This window comes from Marmota flaviventris, chromosome 16, assembly GCF_047511675.1.
Source record: "Marmota flaviventris isolate mMarFla1 chromosome 16, mMarFla1.hap1, whole genome shotgun sequence".
Lineage (NCBI taxonomy): Eukaryota > Metazoa > Chordata > Mammalia > Rodentia > Sciuridae > Marmota > Marmota flaviventris.
Genome location: NC_092513.1, coordinates 44,749,721 through 44,761,074, shown reverse-complemented (window position 1 = coordinate 44,761,074; position 11,354 = coordinate 44,749,721). Strand labels below are relative to the sequence as shown.

The 11,354-nt window shown below is 38.5% G+C and overlaps 1 protein-coding gene across 1 annotated transcript in view; it reads left to right on the top strand.

The window, feature by feature from the left end:
* Nucleotides 1–316: 316 nt before the first annotated feature.
* Taf4b (TATA-box binding protein associated factor 4b) overlaps nt 317–11,354 on the top strand; it is a 138,489-nt gene continuing 127,451 nt past the window's right edge. Inside the window, exon 1 of the mRNA XM_027935756.3 lies at nt 317–789. Within this exon, the coding sequence (XP_027791557.2) occupies nt 450–789 (340 nt within the window). The 5' untranslated portion in view covers nt 317–449. The remainder of the gene's footprint in view (nt 790–11,354) is intronic.

Below are 11,354 nucleotides of genomic sequence, written 5' to 3'. Positions count from 1 at the left end.
CGGCCCGTCCGGAGCGCGCGTAGGGGGCTCCGGTGCTGCTCTGGGTCTGTAGTTTTGAAGTTTCTGGCGGGGGAACTACCGCGCAGTTAGGCTCGGAAGTGAGAGCCCGAGTGACGCCCTTCCGGGAGCTGTGCGTCCGGGCTCAGCTGCAGCTGGATCGGAGGCTGAGGCGCCGGGCTGAGCCGGCGCACGTGTGAGTGCTGCTGAGGAAGCGGCAAGCGCCTGTGCGGGTGTTGCTGCCCCGGCTCGCGCGGACGGGAGGCAGATCTGGGACGCGCGGCTGCTGCTGCCTAGCCCGCGCCCACCACCGATTTCTCTGCCGCGGCCCCCGAGCCTTTCCCCAGCGATGCTGTGGAGCCAGAACTGCGCTGGAGTCGGCGTGTCAAACCTCTGCTCACCTCAGCTCCCGGAACGGCAGCGCTGCAGCTGCCGCTGATCCTTTGGGGGGGATGCCCGCGGGCCTCAGCGAATCGTCCGGTGCCGCTCCTCCGGTTGTTGGGGGCGCCTCGGGGATCGTGACTATGGCCCCTGCCGGGGCTCTGCCGGTCCGGGTGGAGAGCACCCCGGTGGCCCTGGGCGCCGTGACTAAGGCTCCTGTCAGTGTCTGCGTGGAGTCCACGGCGTCCCAGCCTCTGCGGTCCCCCGTGGGGACCCTAGTGACCAAAGTAGCTCCTGTCAGTACTGTTCCTAAACTCAGTGGCCCTAGGCTGCCTGCTCCCCAGATCGTCACCGTGAAAGCCCCCAGCGCCACTACGATCCAGTTGCCTGCTAATTTGCAGCTTCCTCCAGGTAGGTTGATCACTCCTTCCAGCCTTACCCTTGGGTCCTGCCTGCAGTGTTTCGGGAATCGTCGCAGCGCCGAATTGCTCCTTCCTGCTGGTAGCTCTCAAAAACTCTGAACCAAGAAAACCTTTCATAATCTTGACTTTGCAGTGAGTGTCCAGGAAGCAGCCTTTTGGGCAGTGATTTGGCTTTACAATCAAATATAAACCTCTTTGTGTCATTACAGCATTTTATATTTAAGGAGAGAATCTTTTCACCTAAGTGACTCTGTCAAAGCTGTCAGGAGGGCTCTTGAGGCACTGGTGCCTAGGTAGAGGAGATTAGGGATGGCTAAAGTTAATTTTCACGCGAAGAAAGGATCAGTTTATATTTTCACACGTTTAGATTATGTTGCAAAAAGAAGTCTTTTTAAAAAGTTCTCGTGGGTATGACTGAAATAGAATTTTAAATGTAAGCAAGTCAGAATAAGTTTATAGTTTTCTGGTATCAGAAAACAAATGCTGCTTCCCGCACAGCCTTCAGATATGTAATGATTTTAACTTTCGGTCAGAAGAATTCCTCTCCTGGGGAACAAGCTCCAGAGTTGACAAATAGATCAGAGATACGCGATTATTATACTTGAAGGGATGTGCGAATCCTGATAATGAGGATTTGCTTTTTATCCTAGGGCTTATTACTTTGTCAGGCTGTTTTTCAAGATTTACTCAAAGGTTTTGCTTTATGATAATTCATGTTGTAAATGTGCTGAGTGAAATTTGAGTGTTCTACCTTCTGTCTCTCCTCAATCCAAAGTTTCTTGGAATTTGTCTTCTATTAATTTTGCTTAGCAAAAATTGGATCTCTGGGGTTGTGGTTGTGGCTCAATGGTAGTGTGCTTGCCTAGCATGCTTGAGGCACTGAGTTCGATTCTCAGCATCACATACAAATAAATTTTTTAAAAAAAGGTCCATCAACAACTAAAAAATATTTTTTAAAAAATTGGATCTCTGATCTGGTAGCTCTAAAAAAATCCCTGGAGCCCAGAGAAACTTTCATAATCTTGACTTAGATGGTAAAGAAGTGGAAGCATTGATTCAAAAGATTACTTTAGCATCCTGTGGCAAAAGGACAGTGACTTTTTTTTTTTTTTTCCTTTTGTAGCTACTGCTCTATTTGGTCAAAAACATCATGGGCAGATTGTGTTCTTCACATTTAATGAAATGCTTTTTTTCCTTTTGTATAGTACACGAGGTCCCTACATTTGTTAAGGCTGTGTGCAGCACTGGCTACATTATTTGCTAGTTCTAAATTATCATCCATCATGTAATCTTAAAGTAGTTATGAGTATGTTTGAATGAAATTATTCCCTAGTTTGTTAAAATATAAATTCCTGCCTAGTCACTGAAGTTTGTTTAGAAATGGTCAGAAAAAAATGTTAAATAGAAAAACTGTCAAGAATGAAAACTTGCTGACGAGTTAGAACAAATCACTTATTGAGGTCCCACTGTGCTAGGCAATTTAAATACATTATTATTATTATTATTGTTATTATTATTATTATTATTATTTATTCATTGGCTGTACTAAGTAAGTAGTAAATTTGGAAAGAGGTCTCTAAGGGTAAATAATTTGCCCAAAGCCAGGCAATTTATAGGAGTCAAGGGATTTGAATTCAGATCTGTACTCTTTCCACATCACTATACTTAACCACATTTTCTTACAACATGCCTCATTGAGTATCAGTGCTGAAGGTGAGATAGAATTTTAGAGGCTAATCTTCTGTTTTATACATCAAAAAACCAAAACTGAAACTTGCTTGAGTTGAGTAGCTGCAAACTAAGTCCACAGTTTAAATATGTTTATATCATAATACTAAAATATTTTATACTATTGACCATAGAGAAACCCCCGAGAAGAGAGGAGACAGTTTGTTCTTAGGAATTATGAGCTTACAGAGGAGGTTGGGAGGTATTTTAAAGTCCTGCTTTTGAGAATTTCAACTGATATGTAGCATAAGAACCAGTAGTTGAAAAATTTAATGGAAATATTGATTAAAGTAACTTAGGTTATGAATCCTGCACCATTTCTCTTCTGTACTGAGGATTAGTGGTTTATTTCTCAATATATGTCAGTTCTTAATTTTCTAAGGTAATGAATAAGCATTTGATTTCTTGTTCATTTCCTCTGAGCAGAACTGGTTTTAAAAAATACACATATGCACCACAGATTTTTCCAGGGAGCAGGGGCTGGAAATAATATGTGTGTGTGTGTGTGTGTGTGTGTGTGTGTGTGTGTGAAGTGGGGCATTGTCAGGAAATGAAAGAGTTTTGATAATATTTTCAGTCTTTTTTTGTGAGCATGTGGAATTTTAGACCCAACTGTGGCCCTTCTCTTTTTGGTATTCTATATCTCTTCTGCAAATTGTGTGAAAGAGATAAATAAAGACTTAATTGCTTCTTTTATATCATAAACTGTGATAAATTCAACATGACTGTCATACTGGTGAAGCATTTGAGGTTGTTTTCATGCTGAGGCGGGGCATAGAGTTTGCATCTTCTTTCTCAGATTCTTGAAAAAGCTGGATAAGCTGTTTCCACTTTAGCTTTTTTGTTTGTTTCCACTTTAGCTTTATCAAAGGGATATAGCCTATAGGATCATCAACTGCATAGTTGGCCTGCTGCTGCTGGACTTGGTTGAAATCAGGGTGCCGTCCCCTGTGTGGATTCCAAAGGCTGTACAATCAGTTTATAGCCACAGTGTCAGTGGCATTATTTTTTCTATGGATTGTCATCCTCTCCGTAGAAACTGCTGGAAATTCTTTAGGTTGTCCCACTCAGATTCTGTACTTTCAAGACCATATATTATTTATTATTATTGTTACTAATTCTTTTAATTAATTTTTGGTACTGGAGATTGAATCCAGAGTTGCTTAATCTCTGAGCTCCATCCCCAACCTTTTTTTTTTTTTTTTTTGAGACAGGATCTCACTAAGTTGCTCAGAGCCTCTGTAAGTTGCCTAGAAGCTGGTCTCAAACTTGCGATTCTCCTGCCTCAGCCCCAACATAGGATTATAGGAGTGCACCGCTGTGCCTGGCTAGTTTATTTTATTAAAATACCTAGTTTATTATTATTACTTCCTTTTTTGATTATGAATTCCTTAGAATTTATAACACCTTATCACTTTATTATTTCTAGGGTCTAGTAAAGTTACTTGGCTTAGAGAAGGCAGCTAAATATTTGAAGGTAGATCTACATGGAGAGAGTAGGGAGCAATAGGGCTCGAGCCCCTAGGATGCTGAGGGGCATCACAATTATGAGTGTGTTGGGTTTTGATTTCTTAGCTTATTCTGATTAAAAGCATTGTCTGTTCATGTTTTTAAAAATTACTGAAATGTAATTCCCTTGTCACTAGAGTATTAACAATTTTACTGTGCCTTTTTCATTGTTAGTATTTGTAAATATTTCTTATTTTTTCCAACTGCATAGGAGTAGTTCTTTGTATTATTATTTTGACCACTACCCTATTCTTAGGCATTGATATTGTGTGTGTACTTTCTGTGATTACAGTGATGCTGTAATAAATACCTTTGTATGTTTTTGTGTAATTTTGTACATATATAATTATAGGATAAATTACAACAGGTATTGCCAATTTTACGCCCAAAATGTTTAAACACATAATCAATAATGTTAATATTTAATTTTAAAAAAGCTACCCAGAGAATCTAAGAAGTCATATTCAGATTTAATCATAAGAGTAGTAGTTGAGCCTTTTAACTGAGTGAGGGAATGAAGACTTTGTAGAGAAACAGGGGCTGGACAGTGAGAGTATGATATGGATTTGTTACTTATATGAATAACTAACTATGCCTAAGAGGGCTCTTAGCTTGAAGTCAAGTAGGCATATAATATTTAGTAGCCCAGAGATTCAGTGTAGGATCACAGAGTAAAGACTAGGTGGTGTATTAATGAAGTTTGTGGATAACAAGGAGTTTGAGGGAGTAGCCTCTTGGGAAAAGTAGTGGAGTGTACAATAAAGGACAGAACATTGCCCTTGGAGTGAACCGACTGGGGTTTGAATTCTAGCTCTACCACTTAATAGCTTTGTGGTCTTTGGCAAGTTTATTAACCTCATTCTTCATGTCAGATTCTTACTTCTAAAATGAGACTTCTTCCTAGAGTACCAGAAGGAGTAAGTAAAATAGTACATAGCAGGGCTTGCATGTCACAGAACTATGGAGAACACTGGTATATTAGGAATGTTCTGAATATTTCAAGAACCTGCATAGCTGTTGGGGATTGCTTTTCTTTTCTTTTCTTTCCTTCCTTCCTCCCCCCACCCCGCCCCTTCTTGAATCCAGGACCTTGTGTATGCAAGGCAAGCAGTCTACCAACTGAGCTGTGTCCCAAGCCCCCTGCATAGCATTTGGTTCTCAGTACTCTGAGGTTGCTGTTTATCAGCATCCGCCAAATTCTCAACAGTGTTAAAAAACCTATCTTTAAATAATCTCAGTGTGTACCCACCCCCATTTTGGCTGGGGGGACATTAGAAAATTATTTTTGTTGTATGAAATTTGGAAAAGAGAAAAATTATTGTCCTTCAAAATACTTTGAGTCTATTTTTAATCTCTGTTTTTTAAATGTCAGCTTTATTGAGGTATAGTTTTTGTTACTAAAAAATAAAGGAACCTATTTATAGTGGGTGTTGAAAAATTTGATAAAGGTGCAGCCATCATTGTAAGCAAGATATAGTACATTTCATTCTCAAAAACTTTTAGTCTCTTTGGGAAAAAGAATGTATGCATTCCTTTTCTGATTTTACATAACTGGAATTCTATGATGCCATCCTTATATCCTCATTTTCACTTACCATTGCATAGTGACAATTTTATTACAAACTCAAAAGTTTAATTTTGAATCTGTTATTAATTATTTCCTGATTGTCTGCTTAGGTTGCTTTTTTGTTATTATTGTTAAAAAAAAATAAATGTAAGCCAGACAATTTTGTATTTAGGTTGTGATGTGTGTCTTTGTTGGGACAGATAAGAAAAATTGGAAATTCTGGGGCTAGGGTTGTGGCTCAGCGGTAGCACCTAGCATGTTTGAAGCCCTGGGTTCAATCCTCAGCACCACATATATATAAATAAGTAAAATAAAGGTATTGTCAGCTATAACTAAAAAATATTTATTAAAAAAAATTGGGGCTGGGGATGTGGCACAAACGGTAGCGTGCTCGCCTGGCATGCGTGCGGCCCGGGTTCGATCCTCAGCACCACATACAAACGAAGATGTTGTCCACCGAAAACTAAAAAGTAAATATTAAAAAAATTCTATCTCTCTCTCTCTTAAAAAAATAATAAATAAATAAATAAATGGAGATTCTGAGTTAAGGCATTATGAATAAAGCTTTCAGTGAATTTTTTACTTACTAATACATTTCAGCACCAACTAACTGGGTTGGTTTTATGCCAAGTACCATAGATACAATAGTAAATAACGTAGGCCTAATTTTTCTCCTGGAAAACGAATACATTTCCTGAATTTCCATAGATACTCTAGGCTGACTTCTTTTCAACACTCTGATTTCCAATAGCAAATATGGAAATAAAAAAGAAGTAGAAATCACCTGACATCTGATTAGTCTATTTTTTTTTTCTTTTGTTACTGGGAATTGAACTCGCTTTAATAATGAATCACATCCCCAGCCTTTTATATTTTATATTTTGAAATAGGGTCTCACTAAGTTGTCTAGGGTCTCGCTAAATTTCTGAGGCTGTCTTTTCATTTGCAGTCTTCCTGTCCAAAACTTCTGAGGTTTAGGATTACATACAGGTAGAGGCCATCGTGCCCAGCTTTTTATTAGTCTACTTATAGAAATGAAATTTAATGGAGATAAATAAAAGCTCTGCTTTGGCAAATCAGCTGTGTAAATGAAGGATAGGGAGATGTACTATAACAAATAGCAACCTAAGTTAAAACTTATTGATTTGATTTTTTTCTTTCATTTACTTAATTTAGACAATGAGGGGAAAAGGGAAATTAAAGTGACTTTAAGTTCAGTGAAGGAAACTATGACATGTGAAAAATTAAAGGAATTGGGTCCATGGTCCCTGAGGAAGAAAACAACTTAGAATATGTTAGCAGCATCTAATTCTTTGTCTGGAAATGAAAGAAGTCTACTTTTGTGTGGATCTCAGAAGAGACCCTCACATCTATGTATATTAATGAGCAACACATGTGTTTATATTAAAGAAAGGCTTTGTGTCCCCGACCTGTATGTTGTTTTTTTAAGAAATCTATTCACAATATTTCTTCTTGAATCAGTTTCAGTAGTTTGTATGTTTCTAAGAATTTGTCTATTTCATTGAAATTCTCTAATTTATTGGTTTACAAATGTTCATAGTCTCCCCTATATTATGCTCCTCATTTCTACCAATTTAGCAGTAATGCCCTGTCTTTTATTCCTGATTTGAGTGGTTTCTGAGTCTTCTTTTTTTCTTAGTCATTTTAAGTTTGTCATTTTTGTCGATCTTTTCAAACAGCCAACTTTTGGTTTAATGAATTTTTCTCAGTTGTTTTTCTGTTCTTTATTTTATTCACCTCTGCTCTTTTTTTAAAAATATTTTTAAAATTGTTGATGGATCTTTATTTTATTTATTAGTATGTGGTGCCGAGAATTGAATCCAGTGCCTCTTGCATGCCTGGCAAGCGCACTACCATTTTAAAACATTTATTTTGTTTTTAATTGTAGACAATACCCTTATTTACTTATTTTATGTGGTGCTGGGGATTGAACCCAGGGCCTTGCACGTGCCAGGCAAGCGCTCTACCGCTGAGCCACAACCCAGCCCCTCTGCTCTATCTTTATCACTTTTTTCTTCAGCTTGCTTTAGTTTTTATTTTGCTCTCCTTTTTCCAGTGTCTAAAGACAAAAGGTTGTTACTTGAGTTTATTCTTTTTAAGATAGGCATTTGTAACTATAAATGTTCCTCTAAACACCGCATTAACTAATCCCGTAAGTTTTGGAATGTTATGACTTCATTTTCATTCATCTAAAGTATTTTCCTTTTTTGTGTGTGTGTGTATGTGATTTCTTCATTGGCCCCTTGGTTACATAAGTGTGTACTGTCTATTATTATCTACATATTTGGGAGTTTCTTTGCTTATTTTCCTGTTACTGATTTATAATTTCATTTCATTATTGTTAGAGACAATACATTTTATGATTTCAATTCTTTTAAGTTTATTGAGGCTTGTTTTTTGTCTTAATGTGAGTGGTGTATCTTGCAGAGTATTCTGTACACACTTAAAAAAATCCTATCTTTGGGTGATGTATAATATACATTTGTGTTAGGTTTAGTTTGTTTACAGTGCTTTTTAAGTCTTTGATGTCCTTGTTAATCTGTTGCCAACTTTTGTTATTTGTGTGTGTGTGTGTGTTGTTTTGGGCAGTGTTGTGGGTTGAGCTCAGTCAGGGCCTGTGCAAGCTAGGCATGCACTCTGCTGCTGAGCTGTATCAGCCCTCATCTTCTATCATCCTTCTGTCATCTACAAGAAATTTATTTTACCTTAGTTTTTGTTTCATATGTTAGGTTATGTAGTTGGGTGCATATAAATTTAAAATGTTACAGGTTCTTGATTTATTGGGCCCTTCATCATTATAAACTTTTTCTTTTTTAAGTCTCCAATGATTTTTTTTTTGTTTTTTTAAAGTCTATTTTGTTTGATATTAGTATGGCCACTCTAGCTTTCTTATGTTTGCTACTGTATGTATATATTTTTTTCTTCAATTTTTCTACATCTTTGAATTCAGTGTGTGTCTCCTGTAGATAGTATATATTTGAATTTTTAAAATCCCAGCCCTATACTTTTTGTCTTTTGATTGGATTCTTTCATCCATTTATATATTGATGTTATTGGTATAGTTGGACCTAGGTCTGCCATTTAGTTTTATTTTATGTTTCTTTTTTATTTCTCTGATCCTTTTGTGTGTGTTGCTGGAGATAGAACCCAGGGCCTCATACGTGCTGGGCATTGTTCTACCACTGGCTATATTCCCAGCCCTTTTTAAAAATTTCATTTTGGAACAGGGTCTTACTAAGTTGCCCTGGCTGGCCTTCACTTGCTATCCTCCTGCCTTAGCCTCCCAGATAACTGGGTTTACAGCATGCGCCGGCACACTTGTCTTCCTTTCTTTCTTTCTTGCCTTATTTTGCATAAATGGATATTTTCTAGTGTATCTTTTCCTTTCTAATTTTTTTTTCCTGGCAGTTATGTGGATTGAGCCCAGGGCCTCATTATGTGCTATGCAAACACTCTACCACTGAGCTACATCTCCAGTCCTCCTCTGTAATTTTTTTCAAGATATTTTTCTGAATTTTATCTTGTCATTATAAAGCTTATAGTATCTTGGAATATATTTCACATTTATTATATTATTATTTTCCTCTTACCTCTGTGTGTGTGTGTGTGTGTGTGTGTGCACATGCACTATTATAGCTCTACCTATTACATTCAGATATATTACAAACCCAACAATATCTTGTTATATTTATCTCATGTAATTTTATGTCTTTAAAATATGCTGAAAGAAGAGAGCAAGGATCTATTTTAACATTTGCTATGTTACCGTCTTATCTTTTCTGGTTTTCTTCATTTGTTCCTGTGAAAACAAGCTACCATCTGAAGTCATGTCCTTTGCACAGTATGGTTTTGATATACTGTACTCCTAGTTCAGGTGATCCTCCTGCCTTAGCCTCCACACAGATGAGACTACAGGCAACACCTGTGCTCCTGGCTTCTAGTGATAGCCTTTATTTGAGATATCATCATACATTCCTTCTCCAAGTATGGTTTTAGTCCTTTGAACATATTTATAATGATTACTGTGAAATCTTTGTACATTAAATCTGACATCTAGTCCCTCCCACAGGTGGTTTCTGAAACTACCCTGAAAGGGTTGGGGTTAGGGTCATGGGTGCCCAAGTATTTCTCATTATGCTATCCCTGAAGTAGAGCCTTCTTTTATGGGTCAAAGAAGGGAGCCGGGAGTCACACACTTCTTGTGTGGCTTAAACTTTATCTTCTTCACTGTGTAGTTGGGGATGGGAAATGTTGGGGTCTGCTCCTCCCAGGAAGATCCCATGGCCTTTGACTGGGAGCTTAGGCAAGAGGGAGGCTTGTGTTCTTGACTAAACTGACACAGTGTGGAGTTTCTGTGCTAAGAATGGGAATGGGTTTGGATCATAATTAGATGCCACAGATTCTTAATATTCTTGCTGAATTTTTGATAGATCTTCTTTAATAATTGTCTAGTCACTTTCTGTATGCTTTAGGGAAATTTCTAAAGTTTATAAATGGTTGTTTTTAAATAGTTTTCAACAGTTATACTTGTTTCTCTTTTGTGTGTGTGTGTGTGTGTGTGTGTGTGCGCGCGCGTGCTTTGTGGGGGGTACCGGGGATTGAATTTAGGGGCACTCGACCACCTAGCCATATCCCCAGCCCTATTTTGTATTTTATTTAGAGATAGGATCTCATTGGTTGCTTAGTGCCTTGCAGTTGCTAAGTCTGGCTTTGAACTGGTGATCCTCCTGCCTCTGCCTGCGGAGCCGCTGGGATTGCAGGCGTGTGCCATCACACTTGGCCCTACACTTGGAAGTAGAACTCCAGCTTTGAATGTTTTGTTTGAGTCTCTATTAACATGGACAAGAATTTGACATATATACATGGAGTATAACTTCCCATTCTTGTGGTTGAACATGATGTGGAATCACACTGGTCCTGTATTCATATATTGTGGGAGGCCATCCTCGCACGTGATTTGAGTTACCTCCCTGGCTGGGTAAGAGGCGCTTAGACACAGCGGTGTTAAAGCCATCCCACACCCTTTCCCAGGTCTCAGGGCTTGTCCGTGCAGAGGCGTGCCTGGCCACTGACTTGAAGACCCAATCACCGGCCCTGACCTTGGGATGCTGCCTCCCTTAACCTTCATTGGATGGAATTTTCCCTTGAATTTTTTGTTCCCCAATAAAAGCTAACTCCCTGGCATGCTTTCCCTCTCTCACTAGTCTCTTCTGTAAACCTCACCACCGCATTAGGTGGCTGGAGGCGGGAGCTAGGAGAAGCCATCTTGGAGCTGGGGTTAAAGGTAAATGAGAGTCTGTCTCTTTTAAAACTCACTAGCAATTTCTTATGCATCGAACCTTCTTTTATGAAACTCGCGCTGGTCGCGTGGCAGAATATATGAATATAAGAAAGTTATATCCAATTCATTCTACTGTCTTTCCTATTCCCATCCCTTCTCTGTTTCCTTCATTCCCCTTTGTCTAATCCAATGAACTTCTGTTCCTTCCCCCTTATTGTGTATTAGCATCCACATATCAGAGAGAACATTTGACCTTTGTTTTTCTTTGGGGTGGGGGGGTTTGGCTTATTTCACTTAGCATGATAATCTCCAGATCTAGCAAACACCATAATTTCATTCTTTATGGCTGAGTAATATTATATTGTGTATTTATACTGCATTTTCTTTTATATATATACATTATTGTTCAAAACATTACAATGCTCTTGACATATCATATTTCATACAT